At 38.9% G+C, this 22,906-nt stretch overlaps 3 protein-coding genes across 3 annotated transcripts; 1 reads left to right on the top strand and 2 right to left on the bottom strand.

Moving 5' to 3' along the window:
- Positions 1 to 1,220: 1,220 nt before the first annotated feature.
- LOC119484694 (3-mercaptopyruvate sulfurtransferase-like) lies at positions 1,221 to 7,211 on the bottom strand. The gene is made up of 3 exons (XM_037763720.1): positions 6,661 to 7,211; positions 5,136 to 5,200; positions 1,221 to 2,240 (listed from the first exon to the last, which is right to left on the bottom strand). Exons 1-3 carry the CDS (start codon positions 7,185 to 7,187, stop codon positions 1,942 to 1,944), a joined length of 891 nt encoding a protein of 296 aa, XP_037619648.1. The 5' UTR covers positions 7,188 to 7,211; the 3' UTR covers positions 1,221 to 1,941.
- Positions 7,212 to 9,315: 2,104 nt separating this feature from the next.
- On the bottom strand, positions 9,316 to 11,696 carry LOC119484695 (SUN domain-containing protein 1-like). Its single transcript, XM_037763721.1, has 8 exons — positions 11,693 to 11,696; positions 11,332 to 11,519; positions 11,102 to 11,196; positions 10,839 to 10,965; positions 10,597 to 10,724; positions 10,287 to 10,457; positions 10,085 to 10,174; positions 9,316 to 9,905 (listed from the first exon to the last, which is right to left on the bottom strand). Exons 2-8 carry the CDS (start codon positions 11,348 to 11,350, stop codon positions 9,798 to 9,800), a joined length of 738 nt encoding a protein of 245 aa, XP_037619649.1. The 5' UTR covers positions 11,351 to 11,519; positions 11,693 to 11,696; the 3' UTR covers positions 9,316 to 9,797.
- Positions 11,697 to 15,896: 4,200 nt separating this feature from the next.
- atf4a (activating transcription factor 4a) lies at positions 15,897 to 21,696 on the top strand. The gene is made up of 4 exons (XM_037763708.1): positions 15,897 to 16,089; positions 18,090 to 18,269; positions 18,515 to 18,832; positions 19,921 to 21,696. The coding sequence occupies exons 2-4, from the start codon at positions 18,221 to 18,223 to the stop codon at positions 20,907 to 20,909; spliced, it is 1,356 nt and encodes a 451-aa protein (XP_037619636.1). The 5' UTR covers positions 15,897 to 16,089; positions 18,090 to 18,220; the 3' UTR covers positions 20,910 to 21,696.
- Positions 21,697 to 22,906: the final 1,210 nt, after the last annotated feature.

Consider the following 22,906-nt stretch of genomic DNA (forward strand, 5'->3'; position numbering starts at 1 on the left):
CTTGACAAGTGACTGCTTCACACTATAGAAGAGGAAATGAGGAATTTTAGAAGCTTCCATTTCCCTTTTCTCTGAACCTGGGATAGTTGTCACTTGACTTCTCTTAAATAATCATTTTCTTTGTCTTGAAGGAATTTTGCCCAAATATTGAACAATTAGTCACCTTTGTTTGCCCTCAGACCTTCTCAGTGTCACATGGGAAAGTGCCAACAGGATTTACCGCTCATGTGATGTGATCAATTATTTGTCACATTTTAAGCATGAGATCCCATTTTCACAACTAAACAGTAGAGCATGGATGTTATAATAGTACCTTTTAGTAATTTTGAGATAAAGTAATAGTTGTCATTTGGCAACACCATGCAATTGAGGGTTAAGAAAGAAGGTAAATAGGTGGACCACGAACATGTCGAGGTAATAGTTGTAGTGGATGAAAAATCTAAATCAAAGGGCCACTGAGTCTGGCGCACTGTGGGTATGTGGGTTACGCAGGCAAAAGAGTCCATTATACATGCAAAAAGTATGTGTTTCTGATTTTATTTATCCAAGAAAAGCAAGCAAATGAAGCGCAAAGAAAACATGGATGTCGCTGCCTCTCTTGTGCTGGTAAAACACCATAAGCCCACCCAGGTGCATGCTGGTCCTACCTGTTTACCTATCTATATAACCGCAGGTGCCCACAGTTTTATCCAATTCATAAAAAAAGAAAGAAAACAAAATAATAATTGTGCAAAAAACTAAATATACTAAACAAGAAAATAATTAAACTAAACAAATAACTAGCAAAAGTAAACAGTATCAAAAATCAAATCTAAATAAAGCAAACTAGAATAATAAATCATACTCATCATATCAAATAGTAAAAGAAATAAATACGAACAAATAAATAGCTAAATACAAATGTAATATTTGTTACCACCAACACAGCCTGGGAACCTGACAAAGGTTGCCACAGATAAATAAAGATAATAATGAGCTTTAAAGTGTATTGTAATTGCGATGTGAAAATTTAAAGAACTATTTAAAAACAACAAAACATGGCTGTAATTTTAAACATTTATTGGATTCAAATCATTCTGTGAGGGCACTTTTTCTTTAACTGGTGATTATCTCAGGTCAGTTCGTGTCCCTTCCATCTGCGGCTTAAAGTCCCTTCAAATACACAAACACATATATTTACATGAGGAGTCGATGTACATGAGATTTCCACAACTCCCGGCTCATTGTGATTCAAAGTTTTTTTTATTCCAACATAAGCATTACAGCTGTAAACAAACCTTTTTTCTAGTTTTAAAACTGATTAAACAGTCAAGTTTAGTGTTCACATATTAGTGGCTCTTTGGTCGAGGTTTCTATTAATGTCTTTGGAGTGAAAATAAAAAGTCACTTAGTGGAGTATATGGATTTCACATAGTTTGACATTTTGGGAATTTTGCTTCTTAGCTTTTTTGCCGAGAAATAAATGAGAAAATTGATATCACTCTCATAACTGTACACTGAATATGAAGCTATACAGCAACACAGGATGTTGGATCAGGACGCGCTGATACGCCAAAATGAACTAATGGGTTTTATTTCTGTTGGGGGCGGTGGGTACGTGATGTAATCAGTGTGTGCCCGAGCACCGTGTCACACTGGTGACACCGACTACCGCGGCAAGCCTACTAGCCTCGCTCTGACAACGACAACTTGTCGCTTTTACTTTTCTTTTTGTGCACAGACTAAACGGACAAGATGTAACGTGTAAATTAGTAAAACTCGTAGATGCTGGATGGCAGATTTGTGTGTCTCTCGCCAAGACAGCAAAGAAGCAGGAAGTATTTCCCAAAATGTCAAACCATTCCTTTAAAACCTTTGCACACAAAAACAATCAAATAACGTCTTTCTTTTCATCCAGTCAGATCCAGTCTTAACCCATCACCTCCCGCTATCCTGAACCAATCACACATGTTTCCCCCGTCCTTCAGATAAGACGTGCTCGGGGACGGCACGGGTGTACCACTCCGACCACCCGCCGTCGTACACCGACACCCCCGGGTGCCCGCATTCGTGGGCCGCCAGTGCGATGTGACACGCAGTCACGGCCGAGCCGCACGAGACACAAATGGGACGGCCGAGGTCCACGCCGGCTCGGGCGAACAGAGCCTGGAGTTGCTCCTTGGGCAGGAAGTGACCCGACGGAGACAGGAAGGAGTGGAAGGGCACGTTGATGGAGCCGGGGATGTGGCCTGGCTCTGTGTCTGTCAATCAGAAAGAGAGAGGATGACAGTGAGATTTTTTGATAAAGGCGACTTCTCATAAAGTAGCGCTGCGCCACACAGAAGCTCATAATGTTCAGGATTTGTTTGAGACATTCAGACTGATGGTTGTGATTCAGCTTCAAGGGGAAATTCTGCACCTTTTTATGTAGATCAGATCAGTGTTGATGCTAAATGTAGTCGATTGAAGCAATAAGTACTCTGCTGCAAAATCTGTTCTTCCTGCGTCCAGCGCTGTCATTTGACGTAGCGGTGACGTAGTTGGTAGAAGAACTACAGGCTGTTTCAGCTTGGGTTTCTAGTCTTTGCCTCACACCGTGTACTAACCGGATGCGATGCAACATGGTGCAACGTTCTGAGCTGAACTTTTGTCGGACGCCCTGTTCCATTTTTTTCCTGTCGTTCGCGTTGAGTGTGCTGCAACATGGACGAGGAACAGCTGATTAGTTTAGCTAAAATGAGCCGTCGGGGTCGCCGACATCTCAGAGACTACATATAGCGAGTAGAGAGAATCATTGTTTGAAATGTTTCACTACGATCACCAATAGTTTTATTAGCAAAACAACAGTTTTTCAATACTTTAAAAAGGTAAAAACAAAAATGTCGTTCAACAAAAGAGGACAAACTTCCAGCTGTACAACTTTGTCTAACTATAATACAGTCATATTTTAAAGGCAAATATCTTATTCAAAGTTATTCAATGCTATTTCGGTCTGTACCAAAAGAGTAGAGGAAAGATACCAAGATAATTGTGAGGATTATCACAGCTGTAACAAAAATGGACAGTTATATTCTATGTTATAAAAATGAGAATTATGGAGCAAATATAATTCACTTGATTTGACAAAAAAGGAAAGTACCAGTTTTACTCACACTTCCCTAAATTACATACGGCTGGAAAAACATCTCCTTTGCCTGAGGTCAAAGTTCACTGCTGAGACTGCTTTCATATGTAGTTTCACCTGCCGATGGGCTCTCTAACAGCACACCTGTGTGTATTACTATGTGTGTGTGTGTGTGTGTGTGTGTGAGTGAGATAAGGCACGTACTACTGGTGTCTTATCAAGACTGCTATCTGAAAAGATCTACATATCTAAGGGTGGACAATATCTAGGTCATTCAGTCTACTGGCTACTGTCTTTCTGCAGTGTGTGTGTGGGTCAGCGTAGATAAAGTACATGTTTATGCGAGCATATCCTTATTGCTCGCTCTCCCTATGTGTTTGTGTTGTCCGGTGGTTTAGGCTCAGCTTGCTGCCTGCCTGTCTGTGTGTTTGTCCAGAGTAAACTCTGCAAAAAGCCTACAAGGAAGTCGTGGAATCACTGGACCATTATGTGTTTCTCACCGAATGCAAAAAGAAGACTGTTCCACGAGGGGGAAATTCAATTCATGCTGAGCTCATGCAGCCTCAGGCATGTTTTGTTTTGCTTTTGTGATGGGGTTACTATAGTTACTAGGTGTTGGGACAATACACCTATCTCCCGATTCGATACTATCGCGATACCTGGGTGCTGATTCAATATGTATTGCGATCGGGGCCGCTTGAATGCATTTAACATAAATGTCAGTATATGGGTTATCTACAGTTGTAGCGTCGGCCCATTTACCACGGAGATGAGAGTGACAGCTGGCTTGACCGCACGTTACCCCAATGCGATAACGTTTAACTGTCCGTGACAGAGTTAACATGCAGCTTTAGCTTTGATGTCTAGCTCTGCTTTTCCTGTCAACATGGGAAACCCAAAGTGTTTCCATACTTTACTGGATGTGTAGTGTTTAGCATGCTGGATTTAACATGTGGGGGTGCAGGTCGTATCCACGCGGACGCTCCACCGTTTTTTACTTTCTCGTTTTGGCTTTGGTTGACGGATACGGAACGGATATGACGTCACTTTACTCAGACTACAACAATAAAAGCGGTAACTTCCTTCTACCTCTGCATAGACTCAAATGAAGCAAATATATCACCTCTGGCAATAAAAAATCAATTTCAAAATCGCAATCGTACATTTTTATTTGTTAAACCAGGGACAGCGTGTCAATATAAGCTTGTTACATGCATAGTGTCCTTTCAAAATAAACATCCGTTTTCACAGGAAGTTAGGTTTAGACAACACAACCACTTAGTTAGGGTTAGGAAATGGTTAATGGCGACACTGGGTGACGTCACGTTGATGACATCCACTTCTATACAGTGGTTATACAGTCTATGATAAAAACAAACAAAATAAGTTACTGAACTTTATGTTTACACGTTAAGAGTTTAATGTAACATTGGGACAAACTGTAGTTCATTGCATTGAATATTGATATATATTATATGTATATATATATATATATATATACATATAATGTATTTATATTACTTTTTACATTTATTTATTTATTTTTGCATTTATTTTTATGTATTTATCTATTTTTGCATGTATTTATTTATTTATGCACAATCTTCCCTTTGCATTTCACCTCTTACTTATTTCCCCAACTTATTTATTTCTGTATTCTTTTCTTTATACATTTCTTTATGCATTTCTGCCTCATTGTGCAAATGAGGGGGCTTAATTAGTTATTAGCTATTTTTTTATCAATTATTTAAAACAAAAATAAATAAATTAAGAAGCAAATTAAAACAGAAATATCAATTTATGGCTACAAATATTTTTTTAGATTATTTTGCTACATTTAATGACATATTTATTTATTTATCGAGTCATTGATCTATTTATTTATTTTATTTTGGCAGGTTCCGTCCTCCACAGACCTTTAGTAATAATCTACCTAAACAATCTTCCTGTGAATAGGATCCATAATGTATAGCTGCGTTCAGCCTGCTGGAGACCTGAAGAGAACAGAGTCATCATTGCAGACTATACTCACTGTCTCTGGGTTCAGGGTCCAGGCCTCTGAACCTGCCCGCTGGCCTGGCGTCCACCACCTGGAACCTGGAAAAACAATCATCAAAAAGTCATAGTATAATATCTCGAAAAAAAAGTCATAAAAAAGTCATAGTATAGTATGTCGAAAAAAGAATGAATAAAAAAGTCATAGTATATTATGTCGAAAAAAAATTATTAAAAAAGTCATAGTACAGTGTGTCGAAAAAGTTAAAAAAAAAAGTCATAGTATATTACGTCGAAAAAAGAATGAATAAAAAAGTCATAGTATAGTGTGCCGAAAAAGTAAAAAAAAAAAAAATAGTATAATATGTCGAAAAAAGTCATTTGTATATTATGTCGAAAAAAGAATGAATAAAAAAGTCATAGTATATTATGTCGAAAAAAAATCTTCAAAAAGTCATAGTATAATATGTCGAAAAAGTAAAAAAAAAAAGTCATAGTATATTATGTTGAAAAATAATTATTAAAAAGTCATAGTATATCATGTCGAAAAAAAATTATTAAAAAAGTCATAGTATAATATGTCGAAAAAAGAATGAATAAAAAAGTCATAGTATATTATGTCGAAAAAAAATTATTAAAAAAGTCATAGTATAGTGTGTCGAAAAAGTTAAAAAAAAAAGTCATAGTATATTACGTCGAAAAAATAATGAATAAAAAGTCATAGTATAGTGTGGCAAAAAAGTAAAAAAAAGTCATAGTATATTACGTCAAAAATAAATTATTAAAAAAGTCATAGTATAATATGTCGAAAAATAATTATTAAAAAGTCATAGTATATCATGTCAAAAAAAAATTATTAAAAAAGTCATAGTATAATATGTCGAAAAAGTAAAAAAAAAAAGTCATAGTATATTATGTTGAAAAATAATTATTAAAAAGTCATAGTATAATATGTCGAAAAAAGAATGAATAAAAAAGTCATAGTATAGTGTGTCGAAAAAAGTAAAAAAAAGTCATAGTATATTACGTCAAAAAAAATTATTAAAAAAGTCATAGTATAATATGTCGAAAAAAGAATGAATAAAAAAGTCTTAGTATATTATGTCGAAAAAAAATTATTAAAAAAGTCATAGTATAGTGTGTCGAAAAAGTTAAAAAAAAAAGTCATAGTATATTACGTCGAAAAAATAATGAATAAAAAAGTCATAGTATAGTGTGCCAAAAAAGTAAAAAAAAGTCATAGTATATTACGTCAAAAATAAATTATTAAAAAAGTCATAGTATAATATGTCGAAAAATAATTATTAAAAAGTCATAGTATATCATGTCAAAAAAAAATTATTAAAAAAGTCATAGTATAATATGTCGAAAAAAGTCATAGTGTATATTATGTCGAAAATTAATGAATAAAAAAGTCATAGTATATTATGTCGGAAAAAAAAATATTAAAAAAGTCATAGTATAGTATGTCGAAAAAGTAAAAAAAAAAAAATCATAGTATATTATGTCGAAAACAAATCATCAAAAAGTCATAGTATAATATGTTGAAAAAGGCCTGGAACCTTTTGGTGTCCAGGTTATCCAGGATGTCCTCATAGGTCTTGATCCAGGAGCGGTTCAGAGAGGCCCTGAACTCGGCCGGTGTAGGTCTGACGTACCGGTCGCTCACCGGTCGCTCCTCCAGCTGCCAGGTCCGGAGCCCTCCGTTGAGCAGCGACACCTCGCGGTGCCCGAACACACGGAACATCCACCAGACGCGCGGCGCAGAGAACGCGCCGAACTCGCTGGCGTCGTACACCACCACGTGCGTGTCTCGCTCTATCCCCAACCTACCCACATAATCTGCAAAGCTCTTCTCTGACGGCAGCATGTGGTCCAGAGGAGACGTTTTATCACAACACTGGTCTATGTCGAAGAAAGCTGCGCCCGGGATGTGCCTCTTCTTGAACTCGCTCCTTGCGTTGCGCCGCAGTTTGGGCAAAAACCAAGAAGAGTCCAAGATGCGCATTTTCCTCTGGAGCTGCACCTGCAGCTGCACAGCCTCAGTCAGCCATTTAGAGGAGACCAGAGCTCTCGCTTGAAGCGCCATGGTTTAGTTCTAGAGAGGTAGTCAGGCTACAAAGTTGACTGTACTGTGATCGACCTAATCTGGTGCTAAAGGTTGAGAGTGACAGTGCAAGCAACACGCCCAGAGTCCACAGTTCACAGAGCAACAGCTGGAAGTGAATGGAGGCAGTGACGCGTTATACTAATGTGATTACTCTGTTTAGAAATAAACTTCACATCCTTACGAAAAAGCAGTATACTACAAGTATACTACAAGTTTATTTTATGAAGTATACACTGTAAGAAAAAAAAGTGTAAAATAACCGACATTTTCGGAAAAATACTGTCCGTTAATTAACATAAATAAACTGTAAAAAAAAAAAAAAAAAACAGTAATTATCTTTATATAATTAGCCTATATTACTGTAATATTACAAAATATATTTTACTTTTAACATATATTTATTGTTATGTATTTTTTAACATAAATGAATTGTTAAAATAGAGTCATAAACCTCTAAAAAACAGAATAATTATCTTTAAAAATGATCAAGAAAAGCTTAAATACAGATAATTATGATTTTTATTACAAAAAATACTGTAAATCTAAGACCATTTACATATAAATCACAAATGAAACATGTAATTTTAAAAAAATATTTCTGTCATTTTGAAATACAGACAAAAAATGTAAAATTTCTTGAAAAAAACTGTAAAAACACACTAATGTTGTTGCTAAATAATAATTAATGTGCTGTTAAAGACATGTAAATCCAGAGGACAGATGGTCATTTTGTAATGGGTTATGTATGAATAATTGTGATGTGTTTTGTTTTTTGTCTGATGGGTCTTACTTGTCTGTTTGTCTATGGTAACAGGATGTCTGTTGTATGTGTACTTTTTCTCAAACTGAGCTGCCTGTGGATGCAAAATGAATTTCAGTGCAAACTGACAATAAAGTTGTATCGGATCGTATCGTAAGTGATTACTCTGTTTAGAAATAAACCTCACATTCTTACGAAAAAGTAGTATAATTCAGGTTTATTTTATGAAGTATACTTAAGTAAAAGTTCAAGTATATATTACCCAAGCATACTTGTATACTAATATCAAAGTACTGTATACTTAATAAGTGTACTGCTTTTGCTTGGGACTACATTGGCCCACATTTTAGTTCATAAAAGTATATGTAAGAATAGAAAACTTTGAGTAGACAACTAGTTTACATTGATTCCAGAGAGGTAGCCAGGCTACAAAGTTGACTAATGTGATCGACCTATAATCTGGTGCTAAAGGTTGAGAGTGGTAGAGAGAGAGAGTGAGCAACAAGCAACACGCCCACAGATCACAGGTCAACAGCTGGAAGTGAATGGAGGCGGTGATGCGTTACACTAATGTTTGTTTGTTTATTCAGATCCCCATTAGCTTTTGCAGAGCAGCAGCTATTCTTCCTGGGGTCAACATATTTTACATGGTGACAATACAAAAATACATATTCACACTACTCATCATACTCTAACATAACACATAGTAATACACGTCAACTGTACATAAAACAATAACAACTGACACAGTTTAAATGACAAAAACACAAAGAAAATAGAGAGGCTCCGACTGAATCTATCATGATCTAACAGATAAATATCATAATTTAATATGGATAATATTTGTTGTTATAACATTCTTAAAGAAAACCATCAATGAATACAGCAATCTAGTTCTCACTTCAAACCAAGAGAGACATTTATGCATTTTATGGCATCAATTCTATTTCATATCACCTGAATCTGGCCTTTATGTTGTTTGGTAAATGTAAAATTATATGTTGGAGTTGTTACATGATCAATAATGTGCTTTTGTAAGATGGAAGAATGATATTTGTATGTTATTTTTTACTTATATCAAGTTCACTGCACTTCAAATAGATGATAAAACAAGCAGAAATCATTTTCATGATCTTTATTGTACAATTATTATTATTATTTGTGTATGGGAGGAAACCGGTGAACCCGGAGAAAACCCATGCATGCACGGAGAGAATATGCAAACTCTACACAGACAGAGAGGCAGAGCCAGGACCGATCACCAGTCTTTCCTCTGTGTGGCTACAGCACTGATCACTGTGCCACCGTGCAGCCCTCAAACCATCTGTGAATAAGTAGGAATTGTGGAATTTGGAGTGACAGAAAATACCAGCAAATAGCCAATTCCCCCTCACACTGCATTGTAGACAGCCATGTATCTCTTCCGATCAACATGGAGCCTCAAGCAGTTTCCTTTCACCTGGCAGGGAGGAGGTTTGCTGGGAGGAAGTATGGTGAACACTCACGGAACACCATACCTCTCCCCAGCAGTTTCCTTCACCTGGCAGGGAGGAGGTTTGCTGGGAAGAAGTATGGTGAACACTCACGGAACACCATACCTCTCCCCAGCACCCACCCACCCACCCTGTGTCTACACCAGCACAGGTGTTCCAGCCAGCCATTTGCTAATATTTTTATGACTGCAAATTCCACAACACAAAGTTAAATTAAGCCCATCTATTCACAGATGGTTGGTTGTTGGCACAAATACATTCTCACCTGCCTTTGCACCCAGCCAAGAAGACGGTGTTTGTTCCAACATAGTCCCATATATAAGCAAACACTGTCTTCTATATGGTCCCATGGACCCTGAAGTTGTACACGCAAGTGTAGTCAGGATTTCCCCAGTTGCTCTCGACCTGCAGCTTCACATGGCTGAAGACACCTTCTTCCTGATCCTGAGAGATAGAGAAATGAACCGACAGAGTTAGTTGAGCACAAACTGAGAGGATGGGAAATAAGGGATATAATGAGTAGCCTACAATGAGGACAGACAAACTGTAATTCTTATGATATATTAGCTTGTGGGGGAAAAATAAAAAACTGCATGTGTTTCATTGCATGATGTAATACTCACAGACAGTTTGAAAGTCTGCACTGACTCGCCGTCCTGATCATAAAGAAAGGTCCCTAGTAGGGTACCTTCATCCTCTTTAGTCTTCATGCCCTTCAAGAGAGAAAGATAGAGATCCAGTTGAACACCTTGATGTTCTCTGTGTATGTGACAGTGAAATACACAGGACGTCCTGCAGTGTAACAATTTTAAATTTGTGACTTACATAGACAGCAAACATCTTTGGGGCGCTCGAGATGCTGCCAGTTGGCGACACGGTCTTTGAAATGTGACCCAGTGTCACGTGGCTGATGGTCACTGGGTGGGACAGAGCTATGACTAAATGTCCACGCTCACCAGGAAATGGCCAGCAGCGTCCGACCTCGATTGGTCCTCCCTGCAGAATGAAAGAGTATAAAAAAGAGTTTAGATGGTATGAGGTATAACAAAATAGACAGTAAAACAATCCAAACCATTAGATGATATTGCCAAACCGCATAGCCATGTGTTTTGTGTGTGTAGTTCCTAGTTCCTACCTGAGTCACGATACGTTGGTCTGCAGCTGGTCTCCAAAAAGGTATCAGGAACTTCCAGATACGAATGGAAAGGGATGGATTTGTGCTTCGGTATGTATTCGAGGATAATTGAGGTAAAACACGGTCCCCTACACACAAAAATACACACAAAGAAAGTGAGAAAAGGATCTCAAAACTAAAAATCACATGTTCGAATTACAATCTGACAGATAAAAATTATGAGGGGGATTTAGATGTCTCACCTTGCGACTCCAGGGCAAAGTTGGGCATAGTGCCCGCTGGTGGCAGCTCGTTGATCCTCTTTAACTTCAGCAGCTCGTCCTGCAGCATTTTCACCTGCTGCTCCAGACCTTCAGTTCTGCTCAAGACCTGTAAGTGACATCATTGTGTGTTTCAACATGTGTACAGGTGAGAACATATTTGGGCTGTGATTGTGTTTTATAGGTGCACATTAAGAATAAAAAAGAAATAAAAGAGAAAGCCAAGCTGCTTTTAAGGGTCATACCGTATCCAGCTTGGTTGGTGGGACAGGTAACGCTGAGGGTCCTGAGTCCAGAGAGGTGTCGTTCATGCAGGGAGCCAGGGAGAAGTATACAATTCCTGATGGATTAAGAGAAACAAAGTATTGGAGAAACTGGTCAGTGATGTTTTATTCAAAAGACAGACACTCTACAGTATAAAACACACAGGCTGATGAACAAGATATGACTGTTTGTAGAAGGAGAGATCGCTTACCAAGACACACGGGCAGCATGTAGAACAGCCAGCGAATAATGCCGTTCCAGCTGGCCCTGGTGGCCCTGTTGGCCCCGCTGGGGACGTTGGTCTCGTTGGCCCAGCTGGCCTCTTTGGTCCCAGGTGCAAACCTGACGGTTTTCTTGGGGGTGTCTCTTGGGCTGTCTGGAGCAACCCTCCTAGGTCTTCTGAAAGTATTTTACAATGAAAATGAGAAAGAGAGTGAGAGCTTTGAAGATGTATAATGAAGACGTTATGACTGTTAAACACATACTGTACATAGCCTGTGTGCTACAGAACATATACTAGCATGACTGTGACACACACGCACACACACACACACACACACACGTCAGCTTACCTGTAGGTAGTCTCCCTGTAGGAAATGACTGGTTCTCCTCGAAGGTTGTAATATCCTGCGTTGTTCAGTCGAGAGCTTCTACGTAACATGACTGTAAACCAAACAAGAGAGCAGAGGAGGTGGTCAGTCACTCACTGACACTGGTTATGTCATACACTTTGACTGTTCTAACTACAACACTTCTACTATTAGAAGCAACTCAGTGCATGTCATAGTTTTGTGTTTTTGAGTGTCAGACACACAGGAGCCAAAAAAAAACACTCTGTGTCAGAGATGTGTGGAATCAACTAAAGTCATTTTTGAGGTTGTAGTTTGTGTTGGATGAGCTTTTTAACCATCTTCTCTTCTTTTTGTGAATATAGACTGATGTTTATTTAACTTTTTCTTTAATATTTATGATATAAATAATTATATTTATCCTCTTTTATTACTTCTCTGTGTCAGTTTTTGAATAAGTATAAATCCAATCAGTGCTCCATTACTGCCTAACCCAGTTGAATAGAGGCTTACAGGAACTACCCACCTGTGCATGAAAGTCATTAAACAAAACTATTTGACCTAACATCAAGTTGAACATATTGTATATGTATGAATTCTTGAAAGGTGTTTCTAACATTTTGTCAAACTCCATTGGACAAAATGATTAGAAACATCTCTCTCACACAGTCTGAATATTAATCTCCCAAAGGTAGGATTAATCACGTTACATATGAACCTGTTCTAACAGAAACCATACAGAGGTATTGCTGCTCTGCTTACTGAGTGTGTGTTTCACAGATCTGGGAGAGAAACAATGATTTACCTTCACTTTGTCTGTGTGATAACATTGTGATAATGAAGAAGTGGATGTTTTGCGTTGAGTTTTGGTTTCTCTGCGGTTTTGCGTCGAGCTCACTGAAAAGTCCTCAGCTGAGTCTCCAGATAACTTGCTGTGAGAGAATAAGTGAATCAGGCAGAGTCCTAATCTCACTGAGTTCCACAACGGCTGTAATGCATCAGAGAATTCTAGAATGACATAGATCATAGTCACGCCCCGGTAGCTATGGCAACCATCACTGTCACTAATGATGAATAACAATAATAACACTATGATGAAGGCATAAAACACACAAAAAAACAACAACAACAAAAGTGGCAACACTTCAATTTTACAGGTCAGCAAATTTCATGGTAATTAGGTGATAATTAGCAAATACATTTCTTTGGAATTTCTGCCAAATTACCCCAATATTTACCTCAAAAATTGATTGAAAATTACTTTATTATATTTAATAATTATTTTCCACTATTTCCCAATACCTGATATTTAATACATTTCCAGGAAAATAATACAAAGTTAATTAATATGCTTTATTTCCATGTCTGCTGATAAATAGATAATAATTAGCAAATAACTTCTTTGAATATGGACTTGTCTTTTTCAATAAGTCACACAATGGTGAGATTTGTGTCTAATCAGAAGTGTCTTCTATTAGTTTTCCACCTCTGATGAAGATGACAGGTTGAGTCGCCCACATAGGTGACCCTCAAGATCAAGAAAAACACGATCACGTCTTCTTCTGAAGTATTTATTGTGTGTCCTCACCATACAGCTTACTAATTGTGTATTTTGAACTACATTTCAAAAATAACTTAATATTACTGTTAAATTCATAATGTATATATTAAACTCTAAGAGTCAAAGCTAATTTAGCAGACCTTGCTAGCTGCCATTTATCTGCAATATTGGCAAAGATGTGATTTCTACAACATGTTCTTAAAGACATTAGTATTACAATATCTGTCATGTAACACAACATGTTATATATTTTTGTGTATGAAGACATCTATGGTTACTGTCTAATTTTTTCGGGATTTAGAGAAAATCATGAAATCCCATATTTTTAAAAACATTTTGTTATATCAATATTTACAATGATGCACACAGCTTGATGAAAATTAATTTAAATGTCTTCAAAATATTATAGAAATTAAAAAAGTAAAATGTATAAAATAAGCCTCATTGTAAAAAAACATGTTACAGATTAAATGTTGACCATTAAATGTAATTTTGTGTACCTGTTTATATGTATTATATACTCTGATGATTATTATATATCTATAATATAATTATATAATTCACAGAGGTTGATTCTATTTTATTTGGGAGAGTCAAAAGTGACCATAGTTGCAGAAACACCCAACTACTGTCACTTAACCTCCAGTCGTTGCAGCTTCAGACTGGACCTGCCCTCAGAGTTTACTTGGACTGGACACACAAAAAATATAATTGTGTTAATTTCTTTTAAAATTCTTTCTATCCTTTTAATTTGTGTTGTGGTGTTTTATGCAGAATTTCCTGATGCATGTTTGGTTGCTTCTCCTGTTTAAATATCTGGTATTATTTGTCACTTGAGTGGGCTCTTACATAAATATGTAAAGAAATCTAAAGTAAGTGATTAGCCTTTCTCACACTAAGCTGTTTATAACCTGTTCCATTGTACAATATCCTGAAATGTATGAAAGACTGAAGAGACTGAAATACTTCATCCACATCTGCAGCTAACCACCAGAGGGCAGTCCAGTTGTTGCTGTGAACCACAGACGGGTTCATCCAGTTTAACCACTAGCTGCAATGCATTCACAAGAGACTGCATGTTGCTAATGTACAGATATACAATACATAGGAATAAAATATATAGTTAAGGTGCAGGGACAGTCCACAAAAAGCTGGAAGTGACAGACAAGTTTTCTTCCTCCTATTATTTAGTAACTTTATTGTCCATAAACAACATGATTTTAAAATATAAATAAGGTTATTTTTTTGAAGTGTCGTTGGATGCGTCAAAATAAATAAATAAAACAGGCTAAATTTAAGTGGTTTTGAGCATATTTAATTAGAGATGTGCTTCTAAAATAAGTGGGCATCGGAAATGAAACTTGCTGATCTAATAAAATAATAATACAAATAAAATAATTTCAGATGGAAATGTAACTTGAAGTATTTATTAGTTTATGTTGGTGTGTCACTGATATTTGCAAAAGACTCACAAAACGTGTTTCTTTTCTCAATGTTTACATTTTGCATTTGACCTACATATGACGTACATCGCGTGTTTAAAGCCCCGTATAGGTCTATTTTTATCAGCTGTATACACGTTATCCATCCGACCAATCACAAATCAGACTGGAGCGCGGAGTAATCGTAGCGGTGTTTGGGTTAACCGCTACTACTGAAGGGAAACGCCTCTCAGCCACTGCTGCTAGTTAGTGATGGGAATTCAGGCTCTTTTTAGTGAGCCAGATCATTTGGCTCAACTCACCAAGAAGAGTCGGCTCCCAAACGGCTCTCCGTTTTACCACTTCTGCCTTTTATAATTCAGACAAATTTAGCTTTAGCCCTATGATTGCCCTATGTTTTGACCTATGATTAGTATGTGTGCACATATATCACTTAAATTATTCAGTAGAATTACACTAAACCTTATAATTTCCAGAATACCATAATTTTACATGCTGCTTTGTTTCCGACTGTCACTCATCTTGTCTGCTATTCACGCACTCCTCTCTCTCTTTCTGTCCTCCTCTCCCTCCTGCTCTGTACCTGTAGACCGTCAGCGCACCGCGCACCCCCGCCCCTCCCTGCGTGATGGTGTGATCCTTGTCTTTCATCACCTGATTGGTCGCACGGACGTCATTAACACAACATTCAGTCACAGTCAGTGCATGGAGTGCCCGTGGCGCGGAGAAGATCGTCCTATCATTCTGCCTTGAATTAATTAAAGAAAAAAAAAAAAAAAAGTCTCTCGGACGGGAGCCGGCTCTTATGGTACGTGTCCACAGGTACCGTGCTTTCCACACTCCCAATTCATTCTCTATGTAAGCAGCCGCGCAATGCATTCTGGTGGCGTCACATTTCGGTGATCTATTTTCGTGAAATAAGAGAAGAAAGTTTCCAAACGAACCTCCATACTGTTTCTGGTTTGAAAGCTGGGAGCAGCAGCCCACGGAGGGAAAGCATTCGTCCTATAAGGTGGGGACAGCCAAGCGTCCAATGTAGGGAAGCGTCGCGTCCCCTCGCGATAAAAAACGCCCCTGTCGACACGTACCATTATCGTTCACTTAAAAGAGCCGGCTCAAAAAGCCGAATCGTTCATAACCGTCTCATCACTACTAGCTAGTAAAAGCAAACGCCCTCGGCGGAGGAATACAGTCGGTGGTGTTTCGGCTCTATATATATACCAGTGTAGCTTCCTCCGCCTGTTCTTCGTCCTCATATATCTACAAAGTGAATACAGACTATTGGTGAAAGCTCTCCCGCGCTAACATGGCTGTATAAAGGCGTGCGGCTCTCTTTGCAGCGGCAACAACCCGGCAGTGCAGCGGCTAAGTGCACTGGCTATTTCTGGCAAAATGGCGTAAGTATTTATTTTAATACTGACATGTTTCAGCTGCCTAAATGTCTAAATGTCAACTGGACAGGCTGGTGTTGCTAAAGTTAATAATACACCTGTTGAATAAGCTCCGCTGGGTCTATCTACTACATTAGACTCGTTGTTAAAATGGTGGAGGACTCTGTAGATGTATATTTCCGTGTTTGTGTTTGATGGCGGTGTCAGATTACAGCCTGTCAGGTGGAGTTAGGTTGTGTTTATTAAAACACTGACAACGTGGCGGGTCCAAAATGGCGCGCAGTGTCTGTCCGTTACCAGATGGCTCTGTTGTGAAAATGGCGGTTTGCCCTCCTTCCTCATCTCAGCGGTGACGTATACAGGAGGAGGGCGGAGTCACTGTCTAAAGCATGACCAAATTAGGAAATGTTATCCCCCGGTGGAGGGTGGTGGGCGGGGCGTTTTGTCTCTTCAGCGTCACTACGTCACTTCAGTGGAAGCGATTAACCCAAAATTAGCATCCCCATTCTCACCATGAGAAAGAGAAAGGCTTGATGTAGTACCTGTGAGGGTTTCTGGACAATATTAGTCATTGTTTTGTGTTGTTAATTGATTTCCATATATATATATACATAAAGCAGTACCTGTGAGGGTTTCTGGACAATATTTGTCAGTGTTTTGTGTTGTTAATTGATTTCCAATTATTTATATATATATATATTTATATATATATATATATATATATATATATATATATATATATATATATATATATATATATATAGCAGTACCTGTGAGGGTTTCTGGACAATATTTGTCACTGTTTTGTGTTGTTAATCTATTTACAATAATAAATATATATATACATATATACATACATACATAAAGCAGCATATTTGTCCACTCCCATGTTGATAAGGGTATTAAAAACTTGACAAATCTCCCTTTAATGTACATTTTGAACAGATAATAAATGTGCCATTAATTGCGATAAACTATGGACAATCATGCGATGGACAATGATACAAATAAACCATAACACTTCAAATCAGATAAGTTTTGCAGTTCAGACAACTTTATTTATCCCCAAGGGGTCAATTCATCTGTAGCATTCCCAGTCCATACATACAACCAATAATTGGTTAAGTCAAAGGAAACATATTAAAGGCATGGGGCAGTTGGAGGGACAAGTTACAATAAGATCCATATAAATACATAGGAATATAGCAATAAAAGCCCCAAAAAAAAAAACAATATATGGGAACAACATATCTTAAAGTTCCTCTAAATAACAGTACTAGAGCTTTTACTCTTGTGTGTTATATTCTACTTTAGCTTCTATCCTAGCTGTAATTTTTAGCTTGTTTTTATTTTCTAATCTTTAATGTTATTATAGCTGTTTTAATTATGTCTTAATGTTCTTTTGCACTTTGTTGCAATGTTCTTGAATGTTTATATAAAGCACGTTGAATTGCCCTGTTGCTGAAATGTGCTCTACAAATAAAGCTGCCTTGCCTTGTAATATTTAGCTCAACTCCTATCTGGAAACCATGAAAGTGAGGTTTTACTTTAGCAAATTTACATGAATATAAAACTGAAAAAAATATGAGATTGATTAGAAAATACTCTTTCATATCTTCTGTTGAACCAAAGAGCACAATGAGAGAAAGACATTGACGAAGAATAATCGTAGCATAGTATTTCATAAAAAGCCGCAGTTTTGTATGGCATGAAAATATCATAGTATAGTATTCTATAATTTTCATATCTTATGTTGAACCATAAACAACCAAAAACCACATTTTCCAGTAGAAGTTAGAAATTACAGATATCAAAGATAAAGTGCAGACATTATGTGGGGAGTGTTTCAGATAAACGATGAGGTTAGCCTACTTTAAAGTGACGTAAGCCCCGTGGCATATTTCCACAGGACTTCAATACGTTTACATTTGCCATTTTCTTAAGAACCCATATTTAACCCATTAAATCAACACTCAAAAATGTGCATCTCTGTCTCCTTTACCCAGGTCTCTCTCAGCAACCACCCACAGCTTTGCTGCCGTCGACAGCAGTACCGAACGCCTCGACTTACTAACGTCAACAGAGTCCCCTTTGATTTTATTCACCCGTTCACGGCTAACACTGACCAGCAGCAGACATGACCCTCTCCCAGCTGGCCATGGAGGACGTGGATGCCCTGTACTTAGGTTGGTGTTGTGATGACAAATGTTCCTTAAGCACTACTACAGACATTACTGAATACAGAGCAACTCAGTTTGGATAAAACCGCTGGACGGTTTACCATGAATTGATTTGTATTTGTGGCATTAACCTACAGTTCACCTATAAGATAATCTCATTTATTTAAAGCATCTCTGGTTTTTAAGTCTGATCATCAGATGGCTACACTTAGCAGGGATATAAGTATTAATGAGGAGGTCCTTGTCCACAGGGTCCTCGTTTCTGATGGCTGACCCCATGGGGCCCCTTCTGGACCAAGATGAAGAAGAAGCTCTTTCTCCCTCCTCCTCTCTAGAGGGGAAGGCGCCAGCTTCGCCTCCCCTCTCTTTCTCCTACGCATCCTCCCCGTCTCCCTACCAGACCATGTTGTCCTCCCCGCTCTCTTCCGCCTCCCCGCCTCCCTCTCCTCCTCCCCCCACCCATCCCTCCTCGTTCCTGGGAACCAAGGCCGGAGTGGACTCCCTGTCTCTCTCCTGGCTGGGTGCCAGCGACCTGCTCAACTCCCACGTTGGAGCAGACGATGGCAACGGTGAGCAACTTAAAATTCACATTTATATATCAAATATTCTTGATAATCAGAAGGGGCAAAGATTGGAAGCACAGTTGAAGAAGGGTTACAGCAACTGTATGAGAGCAGAGGAAGATAAATCACTAACTAAAAGAGAGCTGATTTGCAAAGTAGAATTACAGGCTAAGTTAGGAACATGCTTTATCAGTGAGATCTTATGTGGAAAGTAAATTAAGGGCTGAACATTTTCCACCGCAGCGAGGCCATTGTAAAGTTAGGAATGCTGACTGCTTTCAGGCTAGTGGTTAATATTTTATAGGGGCCGTTCTGTGTCAGTAAAGCACTTAGGGTTGCCCTGCAGGCAGCATGTCCTAGATGTTAAAATTAGGTTGTGCTCTGTGACATTGTCCCTTTTTTTTAAAAGACAGTGCCACATAATGACATTCCTATAGCCAAGTTGTTCAAAAGATATGGGAGTTGACGTTTGTCCCACACCAAACTGAAGGGCATGAATGCGTAATTGGTGGGTGTGTGGGGCCTTGAAGACGATCATTGGTTAGCAGCTGGTAGGTGTGACTCTCAAGTGTGTAATTGAGGCGGCCTCAAACTGGTTTTTGTTAAATGTGGTATTTCATAATGACGCACCTCCCCTTTTGTTGCCATAACCTCCGTCACTGGTATGAATCTCATTGTGGCTCCTGGCAGCCGTTAAAAGCAAAAGGTTCCTGGTGTTCTGGATATACGATTGCACGTGTTTATTAGTCACGAAATCTCAACAATACAGGTTGGGAATCTCAAAGATGAATTTGTGTTTGAGGTAATCATTGAATAAATTATCAAGAGACTCAATATAATGTGAAACAACTCCACAAAGAATCACGCATAAGCACCACTTTAAATCTGGTATTTACCAGAGGTGGAAATAAGTCATTCAGCATTTTAAATAATGACTTGTCAACTAAAGAAATCTTAATCTACCGAGACCGAAACGACCGATTACTTGACTAATCGATTAAGAGGGGGTGGCCGTAATTTGCGTTTGTATAATTTTATCTATCTTCATAATTGTTTTGATTAAATATTTATGAATAAATCATCTCTGCCGGCAGATGATGCTTTTGCGGGCATGGACTGGATGTCAGAGAAAATCGACCTGAGTGAATTTGACCTGGATTCCCTCATTGGCTCCTACTCATCCGACGAGTCTCCCAGCTCCCCCGAGGATCTCCTGGCCTCTCTCGAGTCCCACATGGATCTGGATCTAGACTCCTTTGACACAACCATCCCCGTCCCGCAGGACAGCCTGGAGGTGGGTCTGTCGCTGCCCAGCATCCCCTCCCTCCCTCAGGAGCTCCCTCTCCCTGGGGCAGGCGAGGCCAAGAAGACCGAGGTGGCTCCCGATCAGGAGGTTGTTATGAAGTCTGAGCCTCCCTCCCCGGCTCCGTCTACGTCACCTCCCTCGCCAGCCTACGCGTTGGAGCTGGGGAGTGAAGTGGATGTCCTGGATGCAGAGAAAACACCCCTATCCCTCACAGCCACCATCATTCCAGATCCCAGCGGGAGCATTCAAACCAGCAGCCCCATTGTGCTCGCTCTCTCTACCTTTGTGGTGGTGCTCCCCAACAACGATGAGCCCTCCCCCCCGTCTCTTCCTGACCAGTCCATTAAAACCTCTCCTCCATCAAGCGACTGCGACAGCGACTCTGGCATCGAGTCCGTCGCCGACTCACCGCCTCGCCTCCCATCTCCTCCTCCGACAGCTGGTTCCTCCAGGACCAAACCCTACTCCAAACCAGAGCCCTCCGTCGCTTCCTCCCCCTCGGCCAAGACCTCCAGGGTCAAATCGGTGTCTGGCGCTCCCAAGGTGGTGGAGAAGAAACTGAAGAAGATGGAGCAAAACAAGACGGCAGCCACTCGCTACAGACAGAAGAAGAGGGTCGAGCAGGACCTGCTCAGCACAGAGTGCGACGAGCTGGAGAAGAGGAACCACGAGCTGGAGGAGAAGGCGGAGTCCATCAACCGAGAGATTCAGTATCTCAAGGACCTGATGGAGGAAGTTCGTAAGCGCCGCATCAAGACCAGCCCGGTGGTTCAGTAAGCAGAATGTGTGATGAGCACAATCTGCAGAGAAGTGACGGCGTTGTTTCTGCTCCAACACTCACATGCCATAACGAAGCACCGCTTTAGTATTATGTTGTAAGAGATTACAGAAGAATGGCGTGCGAGGGTGGATGTATGAAACTCGCCACTGAACAGAAAAAGAGGGATGAAAAGTGGAAGTTGATGAGATAGTTAGCGTAGAGCAGGGGGCTGGGAGGTAGTCAGGTGAAGCATCTGTACATGCTTGTCTCCCAGTCCCCTGTTAGATCCCCATAATGCACTCCCTGTCTTTACTAGCAATAAAATAGGCAGGGTGTGTATTTATATTTGTAGACTAGGCATGCAAAACATGAGTCACCATAGCTCCCGGTAGAGTCGTAGACTTCCTCACACTCCCAGCGTCAGTCAACAGCCGGACCTCAGCTCCGCTTCAATAAAATAACTCCTGTGTCCGTGAAGTGAGACACTTTGACCTTGTCACCCGCCGCTTTTTAACCCAGTGTCCCCCCATTTCCAACTTCCTCTTCTTAACAGCTTCAAGTCCAGAAAGGGGCCTCAACCTATTTATGAATTCTTGATGTTACTGTTTTATTTTTCTTCTTTTTCTGTGTGTATATAGTTTTCTCCTCCTTTGCTTGCCGATAGTAGCTTTTGTTATTTAATGCTGGATATAAACTGTGCTACTCATGTCTCGAGTAGCTCAGAGTCTCTTTGCAGCACAGCTGTTTGGCTTGTAAAAATGCTTTGCTCTTCTTTTTCTAATAAATATCTCTGTGCTCAAGTGACTTGTGTGATGTGCTTTACTGATTTTTATTTTATTTATTCATTTTTTGATTTTATTTTTTGAGATGGTATAAAACAAAAGCGGCAAAATCCTTAAATTTTTAAGAATCTGGAACCAAATAATGGATGAGTTTTTTTGTAAACTCCTAACAAAGAATAATTTATAATTACAAGTGTAATCCACAAACCAAAAGGGTAGCATGACTACCAAATTGTATATTTTGCTATTGCTGTTTCTGCATCGTTAATTCACAACAAAAGACTGTTTACATCACTACAACTCATGTTATTTAATGCCGATGCATTAACAGGAGTAAAAAAAAAAAAAAGGCTTATATTTTCAAACATGGTCATAAACGATGGATATTTTGAGCTGGAAGTCAGTTTAATATGTAAATCTGTCATTTAGGGGCGCAAAATTATCATTTTTATTATTGATCGACTGATTATTTGTCTTGATTAATCGTTTTGTCTATAAAATGAAAGAAGATGGTGGAAAAATGTCCATCCCAGTTTCTCAAAAGTCCAGGGTGATTTATTTAAATGTCTTGTTTTGTCCAAAATCCAAAAATAAAATCAGTTTAATATAAATATAAGAGGATATAAAAGAGAAAAATCTCAATATTTAAGAGGCTGAAAACGTAAACGATTTCCAAATAGTTGGCAATTATTTTTCTGACTAATCGTTGCAGCTCTTGTCGGTCATAAACAGCATGTACATATATATATATATATATATATAACAAAATAATTAATCTGGTTTTAAGAAAGGAAACATGAAATGTGTCATGGAGACAAATCTTGGGGAATCTTGCTGTCGTGGTTCCACTGAGCTCAGCAGAGTTGTGCTGAAGTATTTACATGTTGCATCCATCATGAGTCCTACAGTTCCCGTCGTCTAAGCTCTGCTTGTTTTGTCAATGTTTGTCAATGGAAAGGGTGTGAACACCGGGGATTAGTAGTTGTAAAATATGTTCTTGAAAGTCTTATTTATTCTTAAATGTCAGTCTTAAGGAAGGGAAACAATGTGTATTTGTGTACAATGTCCGCTGACCCAGCAAAACTGGCTCAAACTGGTCAACGTTGCAAAGAGCTAAAAGTCTCATGTCTGCTGCCTGCAGCTAAATCTACAGCTCCCTATCAGGAAACGAGAGACATGGGAGACGAAAGCGAGAAACATCTGGGCAAATGTTTTATGGGAAGGTCTTTGTA

This window comes from Sebastes umbrosus, chromosome 3 (genome assembly GCF_015220745.1).
Source record: "Sebastes umbrosus isolate fSebUmb1 chromosome 3, fSebUmb1.pri, whole genome shotgun sequence".
Taxonomy (NCBI): domain Eukaryota; kingdom Metazoa; phylum Chordata; class Actinopteri; order Perciformes; family Sebastidae; genus Sebastes; species Sebastes umbrosus.